Here is a 24,058-nt window from a genome sequence, read left to right as displayed (position 1 = left end):
GTATAGACTAGGGGGGACTTGGTGTTTGCTGTCAGGGCACCCCGGCTCTGGAATGATCTGATTTCATTTCATCATCTCCCTTTTTAATTATTATTAAAACCGGACAAGTACACCAATAACTTTTTTGTTTTTGTCTTTTATACTGATACTCATTATGTTTTTATACACTGTACATTGTAGATTTTTATCTGTGTCTGTTTTATCGGGTTTTTTTATCGCCTTTATTTGAATTCTGAATATTTGTTATCATTGTTTATCTGTATTTTTATTTTACAAATAAACATTATTGTTATGATACAGTACGTGTGGGCCTACACCATTATAAACTTTCACATATGTTAGTGAAACATGACTTTTCAGAATGATGTTAATAAACACTGCTGAAATTGACGATGCACATATTGTGCCCTATGGTTCCATTGCAGCCTGGTCCGTGGCTGCCGGTCACAGCGTTCTCATTCAGTACTGGACCAATTTCAAAGATTTTTGTTCACATTAATCACTTAGACACGGATGTATGGGAAAAAAAGGTTTGAAAAACAAAACAAAAAAAAGACCCTTTAAAGCTAGAGGATCAGTCAGTGTTTGCCACAGAGCTATTGGCAATACTATTGGCCCTGCAGTGGATAGACAAGGAGATCAATAATAACATTATTGCATCTGAAAGCTTTTCAGCACCACAATTAGCAGTATGCTATTTGTACCCTGGTGCAATTAGAAATGAATGCTATTAGTACCCCGCCGGTGCACACAGCAGTGTGTTCTATTAATACCCCGTCTGGTACAAATATCAATGTATGCTATTTGCACCCCTGTGCATTTACAGTACCATGGCATATATTTACACACAGTTATCCATACTACTCATGTATTACACCTTTTTGGAATATTATCACCCTGACATTCTTACCCTAACCATAACCAATACCACTCCTCTTGCTGAAACCTAACCAACCCAACCAGAGCAGGCATATTCATGAGTCTTCCCCTACCACCCTGCAAAAAAAAGAAAAATAATTCGCGTTTGCGGGTCCTGACTTGCGCAATTGCATCCAAATTATCCAATCCAAATTTTAATATGATCACCACACAGGGAACCGAACTCCAAACTCCCATACCAAAGGTAAACGTACTAACCACTCACCTAGCAGTTCTTGCAGGATATATAACAACTGTTTACCAATTGGTTTCTTCAAGCCTCGGTTGCTAGGTAACCATACTGTATACAAAGAAAATAGGTACTAACTAACAAACTAACGGTTGTATGCTTTCACTGAAGACAGAAAGTGCAACTGTAGTATCCATTTTCCGCTAGAAATTCAATTGTTATAAACTTTAGAGACAAAACTTTCCTAATATGCCAGTTTCCGCGGTCATGGAAGATGAACGTCCGCCATGATTTTGGTGCACGCAAGCAACGTTTTTGTTGTTGTTACGTCACAGGGTGTAAATAGCTCAGCTGTGTGGCCGAGGCTATTCGTACCGGGGGTGCAAATAGACACTCCGTAACTCTTTTTTTAAACTTCGATTGTTATTTAGAAATATGTGGGAATAAACTGCAATACTCAGAAATCAGCAACAGAAATCAAAGCAGGAAATATCCATTTACAGTTTTTCTCTGTCACTTTGGTACAATTACTACAAACAGCACCACACAATTGGATGACCTGTAAAAGCCTGTAACTTGCTCAAAATCTCTAGTCCATTCCTCAAAAGTAAATCTTTATGTTGATGAACATGCGAGTGGTTTTAGAATGTCGAGTCCTTGTGTCTGTGTTCACAAAGAAGAGGCTGAGTTTGGTCAAAAAGCTTCGTCGTGTTGTCAATATCAAATTGTACTCTTTAGGTTATTTTTTACATTACATGTCATTTAGCTGATGTTTTTATCCAAAGCAACTTACAATTGCTATATATATCAGAGGTAACACACCTCTGGAGCAACTAGGGGTTATGTGTCTTGCTCCGGGACACATTGGTTGATGTTTCGCAGTGGAAATCGAACACTGGTCTCCCACAGGTGTCATATCCACTGCGCCATCACCACCCACCCGTTTTCTGATGTACACTGTGGCTACAGTTTTGATCACAATAATTGAAAATGCACAAGACTTCACCTTATCTGTACAGAATGTAAACATTTCAACAGTACAAAGTCACACATTCCTTTATGTGACATTAGGATTGCAAGAGATTGGACAGGATTCACGTTTATGCTTTTATTTTTTGGTTTTCAACAAATGACAGTGTCATTGCGATTCAGAAAGAAAACCACAAACCTATTTCATAGCACAAAGGAAGAAAGAAAAATGTCAACATAGAAAAGGTTACCACAGGAAACCTTTCTATCTGGACAATCCCAATAGTTCCTGACGCTCCAGTCTGTCGGCTCTTCTTCTGTTTTGCCTCCCTACTCGTCCACCACACATCCCTAGTCCTCTTCTTCCCAGCTGTTGACCCCGTTTGTTTCCTGTGTTCTTCCGTTGTCAGAAATTGGAACACTGTGTTGGGCTCTGTTTGATAAGCTTGTCAATTGAAGTTGATCTAATGTTTCACACGATCCCCTTCATTAGTGCAAGTCAAGACTCACCTGAGGACAAATTCACAACACTGTAAGAACAATTGGAACGTACTGGATGGAAAACTTGCTTGACCGATTATGACAACAATTTTCAACCAATTTTCCATGTACATGATCAATTGCATGCATGTACAAAAGCAATTGCAGTTTGACCAAAACAATAATAAATTGCTTTTATCTTAGGCACAAGTGACTAGATCATGTGAAGGTTGAACAAGCAGTTTTGAGTGTCAATTGTGATGAGGAATGCGACTGAGAAAAGCTGTAAGTGTACAGCTGTTGTAATGAACAGAAGTAATGTGTAGTGTGAAAGAGGCTCAGCGTCTGCAGAGACGGTGTAGTAGGATCAGAGGAGCGTTGCTGAAAATGAGCATATTTGACCTTTAAGCCTCCCATAGTACAGAGAACGGGCCCTGTGTTTGTACTGTGTGTTCTTCTTACACCATAAAAAGGTCATTTTGTAGAAAGGTGTATGCACATTTTTATTTAGTAAATACATGATACAAAGAAAACATGCCATTGGTAAAGCGGTCTGAAAATGGTAGCACTAAATACATTCTACTGTATAAGCAAAATAAACTGTCAATACTGAAAGTACGTTCTTCATAATTAACAGGTGTTTTCATTACAAACAAGAAGACCAAAAGAAACTGGATTTTAGGACTGTTAAACGACATTGGCTGAATTTCCACATAAAATGTTTGACACAACGGAGCTGCTGATGATCGACTTCATACGGTGAAATCAGAACAAACTAGTATTTTGCAGTTGGCATCTGAGGGTGGAAAGAGCCTTTATGCCACCAAAACAATCATTTGGATGAAGGCGCTGTGGGAGAAAAAGCTTATTTTATTATCAACAGCTTTTTTTACAGCAGATAACAGAACAAAAAGCATCTCATATAAAGCTCAACTGGAACAATGCATCATTTGGAACTTTTGGTGTTTAGAAAACCAATATGTCAGTCAATAATGTTACTTTTGCCATAAATGACAAATAGCAGTATTTCACAGTTTGAGGTTTCGACTGTACAATGTTTGACTAAGTCAACAACAGCAATGAAACAACAAATTCAGTCAGGTGGCATTCAGGGGAACCAGGACACGGTCTGCTCTTTAGAGGAAGTGGTGTCTGGGAATTTGAACCAATGGAACTTTCTCAACTTACTGAGAACTGGACAACAAGCTGCACTAAGGGCAGCACACTTCCACAGGCTTTGTTAAGGATAGATTTCGATTAGATTCTAGATTTTGGGGACAACAACAGTAACCCTTCTATTCCCCTAAAAGATATTGTGGTTACACTCAGGGCAATAAAACCATTTAACCTCAGTATCCATGCCTATTATTATCACTTTAACACTTAATTCAAATGTCTAAGCTTCTGAAAACATTACATTTCATCAACTAACTCACTTTCTTAGCTTGGAAAAATCCCACTTTACATCATTTAGATGGATTCAACCGACCAATCAAAGCCAGGGTGTGTTTGTAGAGAGCGACAATAAGATCACATTGTTCTTGTAAAATTTGGTGTAGTTTTCACAGAACAAAGGTGATAATAAGGTTATTGTGAAATGATCTTTATCTGTCTGAATGCTGTAAAAGATTTGCCCTGTTGAACCTAAGAAGCTAAGAAGAAAGACAACAATGACTTTGAAGTTTGAGGAAAAAAACCAAGCTGAGAACAGCCCCGGGTCATCAGAACTGTCGCCAGTTATCATCACCACTCTTTTTCCCTCTACTCTAGACGTGACAATAAACACATCTTATGTCTTCTTGGTAGTCCTGACCGTTTTCACAGAACTACTTTTTGTTGTCTTCCCAGTTGTTTTGGACTTCCCTGAGGCCGTGGCCTTCTTCACTGCTTTAGCTTTAACCTTCTTCGTTGCTTTCTTGGCCGCTACAGTTTTAGCAGCAGGTTTTTTCTTGGTAGACAGGGTCTGCTCTCGGATCAGGTCTTCTCGTCCAATATCCATCATGTGGTCTTCCCACGACTTCATCTCATTTTTATAGCGAATTTTGTCGTCCTCGGCCAGCTGTGTGTATACCTGAGATGTAGAATAAAGATATAGAATATGTCAATACTGCACACAACACTGAATTTATTGTTTCACATGTGCAGCGGCATGAAGGCCTAATTTAAATATTTAAAAATAGGGGATATGCAATGATTGTTTGGCCAACCTGTTTCTGATGACTGAACAGATTCCTCCAGTCCTCCATCAGTGACTTCATCTTTGCCTAAATGAACAACATTGGCAGAAACACTATATCACTGACTAGTGTGTAAAGCCATGGGAATTTTGCGATACAAGCATATAATCACACGTTTCCATAAAAAGCTCAAAAGTGAAGCCCATGCCTTAACCGGCATTCTATCTAAAGTCCAGCAGGGGGCGACTCCACTGCTTGCAAAAAGAAGCCTGTTTCTATAGTCAATGGAAAAACTTCTCCCATGTTTTCATACCTCAGTAAACATTTTCAAAATGTGGTTATGGTCTCAATCGCTAGTTTCATGTCTTTTTCAATACAGCTTGATGTACATTTTGTAAATTATGGTCCCGTTTATATTAAAATTGACGATAAAGCAGGGGATGCTTTAGGGGCATGGCTACACGCTGACCTGTCAATCATAATGAGGCTTAGCAATGCTAACCGTGGCCCTGTGGACATTAAAATAGCCGTGAATTTGTTTCTGGGTGTTGTCCATGTTTCCATCTTTAACCTTGACCCTCTCATAGGGCTGGACGATATGGAGAAAATCAAATATCACGATATTTTGGACCAAATACCTCGATATCGATACCGCAACGATATTGTAGTGTTGACTATTCACAAAATATTTACACAATGAGAGTTTAGATACATAATCATCAGTAATGTGGATATAATGACTAAGTGGGTAAAGGCAAATAATAGAACAGTTACAACAGTCTGGTGAGTTCAGAAAATGATATAACTTTACTGTAATGCAGCCTTTAAAACCAGGAAAAGATAACACTGATGCCATATTACGATATCAGGATATCCAAAATCTAAGACGATATCTAGTCTCATATCACGATATCGATATAATATCGATATATTGCCCAGCTCTACCCTCTCATCAAAGTTAATTGGAACATTTGGCCTAAAAAGGTCTTGTTCAGCGTAATGCTAACCAGTTAGAGAGTATCTTTCCCCCTTTATCGTTTAGCTTAGCGCAGCGCCATTGTGACCATACACAAAACTGGTTCGGCTGCGTCATCCTCCCCAGCTCCACCCTCTCGTCAAAACTCGCCACATCTGGTTGCAAAAAAACAAAACAACAACAACAACATGGGGACGCAGGTATCGCCAAATGCTAGGCTTCAAAACGGCACTCCACAAACCGCTGGGTGATGTCACAGATGCTACGTCAACTCTTTTTGCGGTCAACGTACGTATCCCAGCTGCATGTCATCCCAGCCAGGGAGCTTTGTTGCATGTCATGCCCCTCTCTCACTCCCCTGGTTCCAGTCTGCCTCTTCTCTAGCAACTATCCAATGAATATGAAAAATCATCTTATAAAATAAGAAGAAAACAAATCCGTAGACAAAGTCAGAAAGACATTTGTGGCAATGGTGGTATTAGATGGCCGCCGAAAAAATGGGTTAGATACCTAAAAAGCTTGCTGAAAGGGGGAGTGACAGTCAAAAAGATGGATGAAAGAATACATTCTATTATAGGTGATGTTATACTTCGGGATGCAACATAGGATAGACAGCAGTCTGCTTTAAGACCCGGAGGCATTTTCCTAAAACATCATATTGAAACAGTATGGAGAATATTCATATTTTTATTATTTTTGTTGATTTCAGTACAAAGTGTTTCCCTTCCACTAACAAAAGGTCTCTGGAATTTACATGTACAAAAAGTCTACAACAAATGATCCGCTAATTACAGTACAAACAGTTCTGTTTATACAAGTTTATTTTGTAGTCATTTTGATACCCCCCCCCCCCCCCCCCCCCCCCCCACCCCCCAACACTATCTGACTCTCTGTTACTGGGGATTATGTTGAAAGTTTCTAATTTATTAAATAATTGCTTAAAGCAAATTTAAACACAGTTTTGTGTTGGAGTTTGTAACATTCCAAAATCTAAATTTTGGCTTAAAGATGATCATTTTCACTGTAAACGCAAATTGGTTCCAAATAGCGGTTCTCGGTTTCATTAACTACTAATAATCAGTTTCAGCCTTGAAAAATCAGTATGGGTTGATCGCTAGTGAGTATCTCATACCACCTAATGTCAAAAAATTGGAACTGACCCGTTAAATGTCAAGTCATGGTGCTGTGGTTACTGACCTGTGTGGTGGTTCCTCTGGCCTCCTCAAAGTGCTCCGACATGAATACGTTGAACGGAGAGCGAGGACGCTTGGGCTTCCCCAGGTTGGTCAACTCCTGGATCACACACGAGCACACAGAGGAGGCACGTGTGTTGTTCAACAACATGACGACAACAGGTGATGTAATAAGGTTTTGTACGCAGATTGCTGATTGAGGCTATTCCAGTTCATGTGTCACTCCCATGGTAAGCCCTACATTCAAACCTCTGGTTGTGTGCACCTTGCAGTGCTACAGTGTGGGAGCCGGTGTGACACAGGACAATATACTGTCAACAAAGTTAAACTTTTAGATAGTTTGAATATCAAGTCTTAAGATGTGTTTCAAAGAGCACATAAATGATAATCTATCTTGAAGCTCTTGACAAGAGAGCACCCCGGCCTTTCCCTGGTCCCTATCTACTACTATCTCTCTTACCCTCTTTTTGCGGATGGCCTTCCTCTTGGCCATCCTCTGCCTCTTCTCCAGGGCTTGTTGCTGGATCTGTGCTGGGGTCAGCTGGGCCTGGTAGCGCTGGAAGTCCACCTTAAACTGCTCCCTGGCCCGTAGAGAGGCTTCCTGAAAAGGCTACAAGGGTAAAGAGACAAAAAAAAAAGAAGATAAAGCGCATGTTTTACAATGAATTGGTATCACAGAGGTAATTTGCCACTTCTGACCACTGCTTTATTCTACAATTTAAAAATTCAAGGCACTATTAAAAACTTGAAAAGGCATACAGTTTATACTGTTTAACAAGTAAAGGAGTGAAATACCTGTTTCTGTTCAGGGCTCAACGTTCTCCACTGCTGGGCGATTCTCCTGATGATATCCACTGATTTGATGTCTGTATGCAATAATTATATGATGATCACTGACAACAGAAATGTAGCATTTGAGTCCTTGACTTACCTACTCACACTGCCTATTGTACCACAAGCTGTTACTGCCAAGCCATTGCATCAAGTTTATGAAATCAATAACTTGGGATGCCTTCTGTAGAAGTATCAGGTGTTGCAGATTTACCTGGGTTGTGTCTGGTCATGACTGGCTGCTGTTGCAGAACATATCTCATGTATCCGTTTAGAGGTCTCTTCGGGGGCCCGCTGGCTTGAGAGGTCAACCATTTTACTGAGTTGATGTATGCAGCTGGGGGGACACTGGTACACCTACAGCATGCACGTACACGCACACACAGAAATATGATATCATGATAATACTTTGATCCCAGATACATGCTGCAATTTACATGGTGGTACATACTCAATAGTAACATACATATAATAATCTCAAAAAGTAGTTGCAGTCCAAAAACCTTTTTTTTTTTACACAACTAATTAATTCAGGGCTTACTGCGGTTTAGTGTCACAAATTATTTTCCAAAAACTGTGACTAAGTGTCCCAAAGGATGAGGGTCTTATTTGAGACAGGTTAGGGTTAGGGTTAAGGCTAGGGGTAGGGTAGATCAGGTGGTTTAGCAGATTCATAATTAATTAAGGACATTGTATGGGGTATTTGGGACACTAAACAGCAGTATACCTTAATTCATCATATATATATATATATATATATATATATATATATATATATATATATATATACACACACACCACAAACCAAAGCAGAACTTCTTTCAATAATGGTGGATAGAGAGATCGGTTTTATTCACGTAAAGTATTGCTTACTGGACCATCTGTATGTTATGGCCTCGAGTCATAACTCTATTACAAAAAGCCAGACAGCATTAAACTGCAGAAGGCGTAAAACTGCTGCACGTTACAGAATTAAATTATTCTTTCACTTCTAGTCCTAACCTAACGACAAGTGCATTAGTCTCAATTTAATGTATCCATATATTATTATATATATATATATATATAATATTAACTCACTAAAAGCTCCTCACTTTGGTTATTGAAATGAACGTAAAAAAACAATCAATATGCCAGCACGTTTGTTGACTGAGGGTCATAGAGTAATTAACTCTCTTATTTACCACACACATATCCTAATACTACCTAATGGTTGTCATTTTAATGATAAAAACGTAACGTTACAGTAACATTAACGTTATGCGGATTGCCAAGAGAGCAAGCTAAAGCTAGCTTGCTAAGTGTGCTCTACCACTAGACCACAACTTGAGCTAACGTGAGCTAACACAGTAAAGTAACTTGAGGTTAGCTACCTTGCCAGGGTGCTTGTGCAGGAGAGAACACTGAAGGACTTAGCCAACCAGCTAGCACTTGCTGTCATGAAGCTGAACGGAGCCATGTCGGAGTAAATGCACGTAAAGGACGTTAAGCGGAGGAATGGAAGACACAAGTATTGTCCCACAAAAGCAGCGTGTTATTATATTCACGCATTAGATTGTTCTTATTGAAGCCGAGCCTCTTCTCCTCCTCCTTGTTGACATGCATGGGCTGCGAAAGGCGCCTTAAGTCTCCCCCGGTGGATTGTGGGTAAAGGTCAGACAGAAGCAGCCTATAGTTCCGTTTCCGTATGAACCCTGTTCGGTTTCTTCGAACCGGTACGAACCTGCAGAAGTAGAAGTTTTAACAAAAATATCTGGGATAAAATGATTTTTAGAAGGTTTTCTTGCGCGCGCTACATGGAGATTCTCCTAGTGCACACAACACACTGAGACGTTGTTGCAGTAGAGCGGATGCATTGTAGCCAACAGGGGGGGCCATCGTCATGTGGACGTGTGACTGTTGGCTACATTGTTGCCATAAACTTCTGTTGGATTGCGCTTTAGACTCTTAAGTGTTACAAACGACAGTTCTGTCGTTATGCAGTTGCAAAACATCTTATTTTATACAGTGAGGAAGGGTTTTTTCTCAAATGTTCTATATCGCGTAATCTAGGAATATACTAATCACTGAACCAGGTATGAGATCACTTTAAGGACAGGATGAACCCACAGGCACCAGGGCACAAATGAAGGAGCCACCTTAACTTAAGGCCTATATTTCTGTTTAACCTATATTGTGCGTCACTAATTAATACAATTAATCAAACTAACACAAACAATTGCCACACAGGACCATGAGGCCTTCAGTGTCAGTGGCCCTTAGGCAGCTGCCCTCTTTGCGTGGTCTGTAACCCAGCCTTGTTCATGTGTAAAAAATATGAAATTATTAACAAAAACAGTAACAAAACTATCAAGGAAACATAAAACACACACTCGTAACACGGTAATATAATAGTCACTCACATCCTAATACACACAATTATTGTTCTAATAAACACTTGACTACAAAATGGCTGTAGATTTATAGTGACATCTAACTCTATGAGCAGTAAGAGCTTGTGTACATATGTCAAAAGTAGGAATAAAACTTGAATTAGACAAACTAATTCATTTTAGTTAAAAAAAAAATCATTCATTAGCATCTGTTAGCTCTCAGTTAAGTCTACCTCACAATGTTAAACCCTTACGGACTAAGAAAATGGAGAAATTGAATGTCACACAAATCACGTGCAGACATCAATTAATTCTTATTAATTGAGAGATTTTTTAATAGGCTCTTTTTTGTAAATACACAATCTCGGCACTCACTATGTTAACCCCCATTTTTAACTGTATGTGGGTAATACATTATTTTTACTGGAATTGTCCTACCACATTGTGTTGATAATGCAGTCCGCTCTGGCTACCCAATTAGCCTATATGCATTTAAAAACATCTTGCTGCCTGATCTTGAGACTGTGTCAAAATTAAGTTGTAAAACCACCATTATTTCATATTTGTGCTTAAATATTACATATTACTAAAATTAGTTTGGATTTAATTACAGAACCACATATCAAATGTGGGGCCAGGTATTATTTTGGAATAAAGAAACTGGAGGCTTTCCCCCATGTACCATTAAATGCTGGCTACCATAATTACAACTGACCTAACCATATTAATACAAAACAATATGACCACTAAATTAGACCATGTCAACACAACAAAATACAAACTGCCTGCCACAGATCAACATTGTTCAATCAACACTGATAAAAACCATAAAGTCATGATAAAAACTGTACCATTCTTTAATTCAGTACAAAAGGTGGCACACAGGCCTCAGACACAAGTGAGACTGCTTACACAGAAACAGAAAATGGGATTTTTACCATTTCTATAGCATAGATAGATATACAGACAGACTGGAGGTCAAACAGAAGAACACATTAAACCTTAGGTACAGGTTTCATGGTTAAAAATCAGATTTTTGTGCCTGTGTAAATCCAACCAAAAAGCCAACATCACTGCTAACCTCAGGGGAAAAGAGTACATACTTTTAATGACAGATTTACATTGTGATCATTCTAAATGAAAAAAATGTTATACTATACAATTAATAACAATTATAATAAAAAGAAGACAGTACTAGGTGCTTTGACTTGTAATTGCACCCATTTTCAGGGAAACTGCAACAGTACATTGTTTCATTCCACTTGGTCTGCTACAAGATGCAAAAGAACTATAAAAAAAAAAAGAAACTCCATCACCCACTGAAAATGTGTCAGAATAAGGGGCTTACATATTTGGCATTCACCCTTCCATATTTCCATGGTTCACTGCGTTTCCTTGCAGGCTGCTGATGAGCGCAGCAGGGACTGAACCTGGGTTTTTCCAGTTATGGAGCAGCTTGCTGCACTATTACTCAGCTCCTTTAAAAATAAAAAAAGGCTTATTGCTGAATGGCATACGTTGGGATTTATGACCTACAATCCACTAGTTTTACTTCAAAAATGAAGAATGCTTTGAAGCAATTTGTAATAAACTCATAAATAAAATTTCCTTGATACAAAAACAAACAACATACCAAACTTTGAAATATCACGGTATCTATGAAATGCCAATAGGCAATATTTCCCTTCTGCTCAAAGTAAAACCTTCTGCTTCCATATAAAAACAAAGAATGTTTGTCATGGTCTCGGATTAATAATCATGTTAATAACAGTTGTCTGAATGAAAATTACCTAAGATTACGTAATGATTCCATACTATAATTTACAGTGTGTTGTGACATAAAAAAAAAGGAAAAGTTCTCAGCATGTTTTTCTTCATCTTTCTTTTTCTTTACATGGCATACTTTTGGGTCCAATCTTTTGCTAGTTTGTTGTATCTGAGGAGAGAAAAGAAGAGAGTTGGTTGATGATAAATAACAACAGGTACACACATGTCCTGAGCTGATGTTGATATTGATATTACTGGACGATAAAGCACCATCACTTACTTGTCTTTGTCGTTCTTGTACATGTGAGCTATGTCTGGAACTAAGGGGTCGTCTGGGTTTGGATCACAAAGCAATGAACATATGGACAATAAAACTGGAATGAAGAGGAATTTAAAAAAGATCACATTAGTTAACATGTAGATAAAGGATGTTTAAAATGAGCCTACCCCAGATATATCCCTACTGGTAGTCACCAGGAGCGATGAGTTCTGTGTCCTGTGTCAGCATAGACTGGGAAGTGGGAGGGGAAGGTATGCTGTACGAAACTAAAGATTTAAATTCTGAACAGCACTGCATTCATTAGTTATTTCCACAAGAGAAACAAGAAGCAAACATTGTGACATTTGTGCATTGAAGAGTCTATGAAAAGTATCATGTTGATCAAGGAAGAGAGTAGATCGAGGGGAGAGAGAGAGAGAGAGAGAGAGAGAGAGAGAGAGAGAGAGAGAGAGAGAGAGAGAGAGAACAGCATTTTCTCCTCAGGCAGAGTGAAAAACAGAGATCAAAGCCTCCCATTCAAACCGCGCTCACGAAGGTCCCGTGGAATATGGACAGCTACAGTAGCTTGGAAATAGTGTCATGGGCACTGAATTTGAATCACTTTACGGTTTAAAACCTTTTCCACGTTAGTGGGATTGCATAACGCTCAAAACCAATAGGAGCGGTAACATTAGATCACCAGTTAAATCACCAGTTTCACGTGTCAATGCCGTCTCCTAAGGTGCGGTCTATGTGCTGGATTTCTTTCTTAGCAGTGATTAGCTAGCAATTAGGACCTGCTGCCTCTAACAGTATTGATAATATTTGGCACAATGTTTAGTATGTGAATCGACCAAGACATATTTTCTTTCTAAATAATACAGTCAAGTGGTACAGCTCAAGTTGCTTCAGTTTAGGTTTGTGAATCTAAGGTTTTTCCAGCATAATCTGTTCATATGGGACCACACTCAGGACCCATAACACCTTATATTATATATACACTATACACTAGTAGCTACATTAACTTACTGTTAACCACTGCTGAAAACAATGTCAAGTATAATGAAATTTGACATAATTTCAGATATAGACTATAGATATAGAGTATTAGCCCTATAGGTGACTTCGCAGCCATTTTTTGGGTGTATTCAAAAAATGGTGCTTCTTAAAATACAGATAACATGAAAAACTGACATAATAATAATAATAATAATAATAATAATAATAATAATAATGACAGTGGAGTTGTTGTTGCAGTTACAGTTGACACAGTGATAGCAACAGGAGGCTATAATTACCTTTAGACACTGTTAGTGCTGGAGACCACTGTGACCGTAGAATGTCCAAACAGATACTCCCATTGCTGTTTATATTCGGGTGATAAATCTTAGTTGTGAATGCTACCTGTAAAAAAATAAAAATAAAGAAATAAAAGTCACAGTCAACAGTCAGAGAAGAGCAGAGAAGATACACTTCCACAGTTACTGTACTAGTGTTTGCATTGTAGCAAAAGGTTCAGTCCATAATGTGGCTCTAGTGCTGCTTACAGTACTGTCCAATAATTTCAAACAGCAATCTTAAGTAAAGTGTACTGCCTATTTGTTTTTTTCTTTTTCTGGTAGTAATCTGTCGTGGTAGTTGGGTGAAGAACTGTAAACACAAATTAAAAGTAAAACTCTGCACTGTGTGGGAGAGTAGTGTACATACTCTAAACCTAAGAATCAGTATGTAGTAGTTTTAAGACCCCCCCACCCTCTTGTTTAAGTTGCCTAGTAATGCAAATGGCAGGGATTTAGAGGTTCAGCAACTATATAGTATGATATTTCAAACAAAAAAGCAAGATCAAAATTAGTTAAATATGAAACAATTTAATGTTTTATTTGTTGACATATGGTATTTTGTTGGCAAGAGGCCATGGTACAAAGCTTAATAACACCCTCTAAGATTGTATGTTTCATGATTGTAATGGATTGTGGAAAATCCACCAACTGCTTGTTCTTGAGAACAGGCATCCATTACAATCACAGAATCTACAACTTGTCAGGTATTATTCCTTACATAATTTCTGAGACAGGAGAGGGTTTTCTGATTGCACAACGACCACAATAAATTCCACAGTATGACGGGTCAAAGCTTTAAGTAAGCAAACCCGCTCATACCTTCGGTGGCTTGAATGGGTAGTCGGTGGGGAAGTGGATTGTGAGAAAGAATACTCCTCCTTGGTAAGGACTGTCACCCTGATATAAAGACACATGTGAGACATTGCTGTCAGTAAAACATTTCACACAAAGCATTCAGCTGGAACCAATGAGTGACAATAAGCACATTACAGTCACCTTCAGTGAGGACAGGGACAAAATAATGTGTTTTTGAACATTAAAGCATGTAAACATGTTCTAGTAGAAACCCAAAATACAAGTTTGAACCTAAAAGTGAGCGTTATATGGCACCTTAATATAAAAAGTGTACTTTCATGTTCAAAGTAGGGCTGGGCATTATATATTAATATTATATCGACATCGCTATATGAGACTAGATATCGTCTTAAATTTTGGATATCGTAATATCATGATATGACATGTTGTCTTTTCATGGTTTTACAGTCTGCTTTACAGTAAAGGGTTTTTTGTGAACTTACCAGACTGTTCTAGCTGTTCGGTTATTTGCCTTTACCCACTTAGTCATTATTTCCACATTATTGATGGTTATTTATCTAAAATGTCATTGTGTATATTTTTTGTTAAAGCACCAAAAGTCATCCCTACAATATCACAGCAATATCGACATCTGGTTTTTGGTCAAAATTGAGCCAAAGTAATACAAGGGGATGCAAAACAATTGAAAGGAAGTGCTATAGTGGACCAAACAAATCCCCACTAGTCCCAATAGCTACTAAGAGACCATAATGTAGTACAACCACAGGAGTACGTATGGGAGGACTGAAAGCCTTAAGTGATGGTGTGATACTCACCGGACCCATTATGGTTGCTTGCCAATGAAACACTAAAAGCAATTAAGGGGGAGAGAGAGAGAGAAACAGGAAAAGGTAAGCTGTACACATCACAGACACAATGTCAGCCATCATCCATCAGTTACAACGCACTGTGTCTTAAAGGGGTGATAGAATGATTATATAGGGTATTTTACAATGTTCCTTAAGGTCTCCTAATAGGGTATGTAACATTGTCTGGGCTGAAAATTGCCCGAATGCTATTTCATTAGGCCCTTAACTACCCTGTGAATATGGCTCTATTTGGAACAAGAGCTTTTCTTCCAAATATGGTATGCTCATGAATATTTAGAATGAGCTGCACGCTGATTGGTTTGAGCAAACTACATAGAAACACATGGGAGACTCGACAGCAGGTCTCATATTTCAGACACTGCAAAGTTATACATTGTTTGTTGGGCTATTTCGTTATTAAATTCACTTATGATACTTTTTTAAGCGAGAAATCAACTATATAAAGCTCAAATATGGGCCGTTTTACAAAAATTGATGGCTAATTGCAAATTTGGTAAGACTGTGGGTGCTGCCTGTGTTGCTGCCTCGTCGCCCGGCCTGCCTTCCTTCACAGACCCCGGCCTGCTATGAGGTACTTGGAGCTCCGTCATGGCTGACAGCCCACAGCACTCCATACCCCGCAAAGTCACCGTTTTTTGGGCTAATGCCGGCATAACTAGAGTAGTTATATTTACAGTTTGAATTTCGTCACGGCACTTATACAACATCTACCTAAAGGTCTTATAAAGCTAACAACGGTGTCCGATTTCAAGTTAATGAATATTTGTGAAGATTAGGGGTTTTGTTATCTGCGAGTGTCCCTTCAATCCTAGCTATGTGTAGCTACAAATCACGGATAGTTAGCTTCATTTTCGGCGTTATTCGAGTATATTTACAGTTTGAATTTCGTCACGCCACTTATACAACATCTACCTAAAGGTATTATAAAGCTAACAACGCTGTCCGATTTCAAGTTAATAGATTTTTGTGAATTTCAGAGGAATTCTAAGAGGAGGCTAACTAGCTCTCATTGATAGAGCTACATCCAGCTGCAGGTTCTATCAATGAGACTCGCAGACAAGCGTTTATTTCCCCAATCGTTCGTTTAAATAACTCAACACATTATAATTACACACATTAAAAGATTAACTGGAACCTGTGGTAAGAGAATGCTGGCGTAACAAGCTCGCTGACCGCGCTCTCACTCACACACACCGGGCATTTAGCTAGCAGGAAGAGGGGAGCTGCAGGCCCTGGAGCTCTGTCAGAGCAGCGGCGTTTGGTAGTCCATTAGCCCAAAAACCGGTGACTTTGGCTATGGAGTGCTGTGGGCTGCCAGCCATAACGGAGCTCAATCTAGCTCACAGCAGGCCGGGGTCTGTGAAGGAAAGCAGGCCAGGCGGCGAGGCAGTAACCCAGGCAGCACTGGCCGCTGAACTCCGACACACAGTCGGACAAAATTTGCAATTAGCCATCCATTTTCGTAAAACGGCCCATATTTGAGCTTTACATAGTTGATTTCTTCTCTTAATACACCCATGGGCGTGTCAAAGGTAGAGGTTTTGAGATGCTTACGTAAGCAACTAGCTTTGTTGAGATTCGCCCGTTTTCAGCGGCAGTTTCAAAATGAGATTTTCATAGTAAAGGGGTGTCAATGGGATTTTGAGCTTCTATGTATGTCTTATTTACCCACCGAACTGTTGTTATTCAACTATGACAGGGTAAAATCGGTTTTGCATTCTATCACCCCTTTAAGAAGCTCATACCTCTACACAGCTTTCTCAATGTTAGGTACAGGTGAAGCCACAGCCATACTAACAACAGCCATTACCTTCCCAGATTACTGTCTTTGCCACGATTATTTAAAAAGGTAACCAAAGGCAGGGTTTATATCCCCACAAGGAATGCCTCATACTTGACCTTTTGGAAAACCCCTCACCCAAATTGATTGTCACATTGAAAATGATTGTCCAATCATAGCTTTGCAACTGCAAATAGGCACAGCAGGACTGTCAAGCTTTGGGGTCTTCTTGCTGAGGTGGAAATCATTGATGGCTTTGCTAATTTGAATGACTTGTTTCAGTTCTGTTCAAAGATTCGCAGTCACTGATGATGGATTTCATTTGCATATTTTTCTAAGCATAGTGCTCGCATCACTGTTGAAATGCACTTCAGTACATACCTTAGTAAATGAACGCATCACGGCTCAGATATTTTAGTACGTAAAACAGTAGGTGAAGGGCTCACGATTAAGAGGGAATTGTACGACAATAAGAGAACGCATCTCCGCCCCCGGGGCGGCAACATTCAGTGCTAACTTTCTTCAGTTCAGTAGTACATTCAGTCTGTTTGTGGTCCAAGCTATTATGCTCAGTTTAGTACAAAATTAGCCTATACAAGCACTATACATAAGGTGAATGGTTCAGTAGCCTATTATTAACATGTCTGTGGCTTTAGTGGTCTTTTAATAAAGAAATAATGTACTGTAAATCACAGCTGACAAAGGTGCTTTCAGTCACATTGCTAAAAGCAGTTTGGTCAGTTACAATGGCGATTCTGTATAGTCAGACCCATTTAAAGATTCATTGATTAGGATGTGTTAGTAGTGAATACCTCTAGTGGTGTGCATGGTGCACTAGCTTCGTGTCATTTTTTTGCCTTCTCCCAAAACACTCAAACCTCTGTACATGTTGCACTAAAAAATCTAAGTTATGATACCTGCAGGCAGAGAACTTCACTGTGTACCTGCGGTCCCACTAAAAATATTGCAGAATTTCCCAAGAATGGCTAGAATGATGGGTATTTGTAACATCTGACATTTGCACTACACTCGAAGTAGGCTAGTTGCTGACAAAGCTAAGTGGTGACTCCGCTATCTATGTAATCTGAACTGGAATCTGGAACCCCTCTTTCTCCCTTAACTATGCCTGGCCCAACAACTGAAATACCATCATCTTAAAAAACATCCATGCTGTCGTTTCTATTTCTAGGACAAAATCTGTTTCTACAATTCCCTTCTTTGTTTATTTTATGTAAGTCGGCGAGAAACATTTTCTTTTGCAAAATACATTTTGGGCATTTACCATTAACCATAAAAGTGCCAACAGGCAGTGGGAGCACTCAGGACATGAAATGTGCATGTGTACTCACAGTCTTCCCCCACAGGGCCAGCAGAGCACTGTGCTGGTGGGTCTCTCTGCAGGTCATGCAGCTCCTACTCAATGCAGCAAAAAAATACTCCTGTTAGTTATTTAGCTGAACAGGTATTGATCAAATGTAATACTATTTTTTTTTTTTAACTTCAACTTTAGTAACAGTTTGAGAATCAAACCTTTTGAGTTTCTGTAAGTGACACTCACTTATATCTGTCCGTTTTGTTTCTCTCTTTAACACAAAACTAAAGACTTTATCATGTGTACCAGATGAGGTTTTCCAGATAACGGAAAAACATTTGACAAAAAAACAAACAAAAAAACAATCCTAACTCAAGGTCAGCTTAGACAGGTCCTCTCCACGACATCTCAAGGTATTCCTTAATGGATGGAGCAGTAAGCAGACCCTGAGTTAAGATTTTTTTTTGTGTGTCAAATTACTGGTTCCAAGGTTAACTTTCATGTAAATAGAATTGGTTCTTTTTCTCCACTACCTTCTTTGGTTCTTTTTCTCCACTACCTTCTCTCTTCTTCCAACTGGTGTTAGTGCCACCAATGTGTTAAAGGTGTACTCCAGCAGACCTTGCCTGGTAAATATCCATGTCTTTCCACAACCCTAGTTTTTCAGACAGGCATGCTGTTATTATTTCCAAGCCCAAACAGAGATCTCCCTGACAACTCATTTGGGTTATTTTCTCAAATGTTAGAAAGCTTCTCCAGAGACATAGCAAACATCAAACTGTTATCACAGGCTGAGTAGTTTACTAGTCATGCTTAGCACTAAACTTCAAGTGTAAAGTTGGAGTGCCCCTTTAAAACAACATGAAAAGTAATACATTTGATATCTTTGGCTTATTTTGTGAACAAGAAAAAAGGTGTTTTGTAGAAGAACAGATTCAGCAAGGTAAGGTATCTGTACTCAGGTTGCTGGTGTCAAGAAGATTTAAACAATAATCACCTCTAATCCCTGAGCGGGACATTTTTCACTTTCAGTTTTGGATAAATAACTTCATTGTGATGTAACCAATACGCCATCACAAAGCATTTACAAAGAAAGAAATTGTTAAGATAAAAGGTTCAATATATATTTGTTCGGTCACTTATTAACAAACATCAGCAGCCCCAGTAGCAGGGTAAAGGTTGCACAATTATTTGGGTGCGGTTGCTAAAAAAAAAAAAAAAAAAAAAGATTAGCTACATAGGGATATTGGCCTGCATCAGTTTTCCACATCACCGAATAGCAGAAATCCCTTCTTGATGTTTCAATGGCAAATAACCTGTCCCAAAAAGTTTTGCACTTTCCTTCAGCCCTCCTCACCTCAGGTTACTTCCTGGTTGCAAGGAGTGGCATAAGGGAGAAGAGCCTTCAAGATCTTCCCTAGGAGGAGCTATACCTATGTTAAAGATGTCATGAAGGGCACACAATTAAGCAAAATCACTTGTGTTTCATCACATCATAAGTTCCTATTTTCCAATTCAAATTCTGTCCTTCATGAGGACTTGTGGTAGTTTAGAGACACCTGACGCTGACGCTTTATCCACATCTAGTATTCTACTAGGGTTGTTAAGCTAGCATAGCTAACTAAATAGCAGGGGTAACGTTACATCAATAAAACGGAGAAACCGTAAGGAATAAATGGCATTGTGTGTTGAGAAGCACTTTCCTTGTCACTGCATAACTTGTCTACCGTTAAGATGTACAGTTCAAGTACAACAGGGCTGTTGTCCGGTTACTTAGACAAGTTAGATAACACTAGAGAACACACAATAGTGACGGTTTCGAAAATAGTGACAGATTAATAACATGGAAGTAGCCCGACTAGTTGTTAGCAAGCTAGCACGAAACTTTGAAGTTGTCACTGGCTGCTGTATCTGTTCTGGGAGGTGTCAACAAACAAATAATTTCCAAAAATGTTACGAAGTTAGTCAGAAGTTGCTCTGAAGCGGGGGTAGCGTTGAAATAGTTATTAAACCTTTTATAGAAATGAACTCTGGGCCAGTTAGCTACCATTAGCTGGCAACCATAGCTAGCCAGTCAAATTTACCTTCTGTATTCTTTTCAGTGCCATGTAGATGCAGTTTGCTCCTCAACTGACGTCGACTCGCACTTTATTTAAATTTCACTATTATTGTTGGCGAACCAAATGGCTGTAGTTTATTCCCTGAGTACTTCGACAACCGGGGATGTGTTTGTGTTTTTAGAAAACCTCTTTTGTTTCCGCTTTCTCCTGTTTACGGTCGGTCCTCCAAAGTGGATCATGGGAAACGTAGTTCTGAATATTGCAATTTGGTGTACAACAGAATACATCCATGGGAATTACACTAGGAGTCTGGCATTGCTATTAGTTCTCATATAGCAGTTTCTGGTTAGTTTGAAGCCCATGAAGGTTTCAATATATTTTGGTTGCATTTATATATATAGATATAAAACCCGTCGCAAATGTAATAGGCTCTAGATAGATAGATAGATAGTGTTGAATTACGTGTTTCAGAATCTCTGAAGAAGGAGAGGCTTGGTCCAAATGAAAGGTTAACACAAAGATTTATTAATAAAAATGATAAGTCAAAATACAGAGAATTGCGCTGCAGCGGGCCTTGAAAATAGTTGCTTAACCCTAAAGTTCCCGCATCTATTTCGCCCCGAATCACGGTTGCCCCCCTGCTTTATTCCTCCAATCCCAGGGGCGGTTACTTTTCTCCTTCGTGAGTAAGAGCCTTCCTCATAGGCTCTTTGTTGGCATGGTGACAGGTTGGACGAGTCTTATTGGTTTTCTTTGCTGTCCAATTAGGAAGGACATGCACTAAATTCTGCTCCCTAGGGGTCATTTGTACCCACAGATCAATAGGATCTAACATGCAGATGTCGAGTCCTTACAAGTTTACCGGAATTAACATTCTATTGTCCTAACCCAGACTAAAGTACCAGGGGGTTGGAGACTGATAGAGGCAGAAGTTTATTTCCTGCTGTGTGGCAGAAGGTTTCTTTTTATATGATAATAGTTGGTTTTAACCTAATCAATTTAACCAAAGACAGGAAGAGAGGGGGAGAGAAAGGATCTGTCTTTACCTATAAATTACAGAGACAAAAGGTGGTGATTGTGATAATCAGATCAGTCTGGACCTATTCTTTTCAGTCAAATAGTTTCATTCCTATTTTCATAACCTGGTTACAGCATACAATTTATTACTTAAAACATAAAACATACATGGTTATTAATATCAGCACTGTTACAACTTTATTTTACGCAACAATAGATAGATAGATAGATAGATAGATAGATAGATAGATAGATAGATAGATAGATATATAGATAGATAGATAGATAGATAGATTTTTATTGATCCCAAAAAATGGGAAATAACGGTGTTGCAGACACACAGCACACATACAGAGTATACATTAAAAATAATAGGAAACAATATACATAAAATAATAATTGAACACTACACAAGCAATATTTAAAATATATACAATTTGGAAATAAAATGTACAACTGTTTTAGTAATGATAGGATGTAGATAAACCTATTGTGCAAGGTGCATTCAGTGCAGTTGTGATGTATATGAGTCTTATCTCATACTCAAGTGTTAAAAAGTTTAATTGCCTGCGTAGGAATGATTTCCTGTAGCGGTCCGTGCAACACTGAAGCTGTCGGAGCCTCTAAATTTAAAAAACAAGACTAGGTTGAAACCTATGGCTGGACCATGTCTAGTGCCTAGAAATCTAGACGTACCCTAGCAGCAGCAAATGTAATTTGCAGCCAGGGTGAACGTCTTGATGTGGGACTGGCTTATCAGGCTGCTGTTAGACATGAATAGAAAGAATATAGCATATTGAGGTCTGGGCCTCTACGTTCAACTTATATAATACAGACAGAAATCATGTGCCAAATCAGAGTAGTATACTGCCATTTGTACATTATAGGGCAGCTGAGGCCTACAGCATAAACACTATCATTATGTTGTTGTGAGCAAGAGAATAGACTGGACAGCACTTAATTTCCCTGTAAACAGAGCTACAATCTGTTTACTGATCTCAGTAGTTGTGTTTATGGGACTTTAGGCCAATAAGAGTGTTAGCATGAACTTTCAAACAGATACATTTAATTGTCAGTGCAATTATGGACCCATCAAAAGGGTGGGAATGGTAGGGGATGACTGAATTTCTCAGGGAGGGGTGTGTGTGTGTGTGTGTGTGTGTGTGTGTGTGTTTGGGTGGTGGTGGTGGGGGGGGGTTGTTGATGTCAGGTCCTTAGATCATTTATTACATGCATTTCATTACTTACTAGACAGACAGCTAAGATTTAAACCCTATCTACCACAAATTATGTTTATTTGCAGCTAATTTTTAGTCGATTTACAATCACCATTGTCAATCACAAGCACAGAGACCTATCTTCGACCTTTTGACAGCTGAGATAATATTATGAATGGCGAGTAAAAGGCATTAGTTATCTGATAGGATGTAGAGACTGCGTAAAATATTGTACTGATACATACTCTTACTGATATAAGAAAGGAATATCATAAACTCACTGTTGAATAGCTATGCCAGAACATATGTTTAATTAATAAAAATAAATATAGCAGCAAGCAGTGATTCCGGGGTTCAAGCCAACACAGGCCATTAGAAGTTGAATGCTGTGAAGGAGACTAATGATGCCCACAAGTGGGATTGAACATATAACCTCATGTTTATAAGACAGCCATGCTATGTGTGGCAGGGTGAGGAGAAGTACCTTTGATAGAGCGATGAGATTGAAGACCAAAAACACAACCTGGAGAATTACACCACAGGAAATATGTATGACGAAGTGTATGAAGTGGGTATTAGCAGCTACCACTAACCTTGAGTTTACAATTTTAAAGGGGTGATAGAATGATTATATAGAGTATTTCACACTGTTCCTTATGGTCTCCTAATGGGGTATGTAACATTGGTTGGGCTGAAAATGGCCTGGTTGATATTTTATTGGCCCTTATGCATCCCTGTGTTTTGGCCCTATTTGTAACAAGAGTTTTTCTTCCAAATATGGTATGCTCGTGAATATTTAGATGAGCTGCGCGATGATTGGTTGAGCGAATTGCCATAGGCAGACATTAGAGATGCGCGCTGATTGGTTGAGCGAATCCCCAATACACACACATTAGAGAAGCGACAGAATCTCATATTCCAGACACTGAAATGTTTCATTACCAAATTCACTTCTGAGACTTTTTTTATGTGAGAAATCAACTATATAAAGCTCAAATATGGGCCGTAAAAACGAAAATTGATGGCTAATTGCAAATATGGTAAGACTGTGTGTCGGACTTCAGCGCCGGTGCTGCTGGTGCCCCTCTTCCTGCTAGCTAAATGGCCCGTTGTGTGAGAGTGAGAGCGCGGTCAGCGAGCTTGTTACACCAGCAATCTCTTACCACATGTTACACACAATGTCACGCCACTTAGCTATACAACATATACCTAAATGTCTTATAAAGCTTACAACGGTGTCCGATTACAAGTTGATTAATATTTGTGAAGTTTAGCTAGGTGTTTTGTTAGCTGCGACTGTCACTTCAATCCTATCTATGTGTAGCTACAAATCACGGATAGCTAGCTTCATTTTTGGTCATAATTCGAGTATATTTACAGTTTGAATTTCATCACGCCACTTATACAACATCTAACTAAATGTTTTATAAAGCCAACAACGGTGTCTGATTTCAAGTTAATGAATATTTGTGAGCTGTAAGAGTTTCGTTAGCTGCGACTGTCCCTACAATCCTA

The 24,058-nt window shown here is 39.0% G+C and overlaps 2 protein-coding genes across 5 annotated transcripts; both read right to left on the bottom strand.

Moving 5' to 3' along the window:
• Window positions 1–3,046: 3,046 nt before the first annotated feature.
• On the bottom strand, window positions 3,047–9,564 carry tfam (transcription factor A, mitochondrial). Its single transcript, XM_028567426.1, has 7 exons — window positions 9,108–9,564; window positions 7,949–8,091; window positions 7,699–7,769; window positions 7,364–7,513; window positions 6,908–7,003; window positions 4,765–4,821; window positions 3,047–4,628 (listed from the first exon to the last, which is right to left on the bottom strand). The coding sequence occupies exons 1-7, from the start codon at window positions 9,191–9,193 to the stop codon at window positions 4,347–4,349; spliced, it is 885 nt and encodes a 294-aa protein (XP_028423227.1). The 5' UTR covers window positions 9,194–9,564; the 3' UTR covers window positions 3,047–4,346.
• A 1,381-nt stretch (window positions 9,565–10,945) lies between these two features.
• Window positions 10,946–20,534, bottom strand: LOC114548036 (ubiquitin-conjugating enzyme E2 D4). Of its 4 annotated transcripts, XM_028567702.1 has the most exons (9): window positions 20,334–20,534; window positions 19,607–19,682; window positions 18,783–18,904; window positions 18,287–18,350; window positions 15,104–15,135; window positions 14,292–14,369; window positions 13,431–13,536; window positions 12,154–12,247; window positions 10,946–12,042 (listed from the first exon to the last, which is right to left on the bottom strand). In XM_028567702.1, exons 5-9 carry the CDS (start codon window positions 15,110–15,112, stop codon window positions 11,997–11,999), a joined length of 333 nt encoding a protein of 110 aa, XP_028423503.1. In that variant the 5' UTR covers window positions 15,113–15,135; window positions 18,287–18,350; window positions 18,783–18,904; window positions 19,607–19,682; window positions 20,334–20,534; the 3' UTR covers window positions 10,946–11,996. The 4 variants fall into 4 exon arrangements, with proteins under 4 accessions (XP_028423503.1, XP_028423502.1, XP_028423504.1 ...); XM_028567701.1 differs by lacking the exon at window positions 18,783–18,904; XM_028567703.1 differs by lacking the exon at window positions 19,607–19,682.
• Between the last annotated feature and the right edge of the window lie 3,524 nt (window positions 20,535–24,058).

The sequence above is a fragment of the Perca flavescens genome, chromosome 21, assembly GCF_004354835.1.
Source record: "Perca flavescens isolate YP-PL-M2 chromosome 21, PFLA_1.0, whole genome shotgun sequence".
Classification (NCBI taxonomy): domain Eukaryota; kingdom Metazoa; phylum Chordata; class Actinopteri; order Perciformes; family Percidae; genus Perca; species Perca flavescens.
This window is presented reverse-complemented; position numbering and strand designations above follow the sequence as displayed.

Excerpts from the sequence above, each read along its gene's own strand:
- tfam (XM_028567426.1), bottom strand. The coding sequence starts at position 9,193 with ATGGCTCCGTTCAGCTTCATGACAGCAAGTGCTAGCTGGTTGGCTAAG. Across the intron at positions 8,092-9,107 it reads TGCACAAGCACCCTGGCAAG|GTGTACCAGTGTCCCCCCAG; the intron begins GTAGCTAACCTC and ends TGCATGCTGTAG. Across the intron at positions 7,770-7,948 it reads CATGACCAGACACAACCCAG|ACATCAAATCAGTGGATATC; the intron begins GTAAATCTGCAA and ends TATTGCATACAG.
- LOC114548036 (XM_028567700.1), bottom strand. The coding sequence starts at position 20,357 with ATGGCACTGAAAAGAATACAGAAG. Across the intron at positions 18,351-20,333 it reads CACTGAAAAGAATACAGAAG|GAGCTGCATGACCTGCAGAG; the intron begins GTAAATTTGACT and ends TGCATTGAGTAG. Across the intron at positions 14,370-15,103 it reads AAGCAACCATAATGGGTCCG|GGTGACAGTCCTTACCAAGG; the intron begins GTGAGTATCACA and ends TCTTTATATCAG.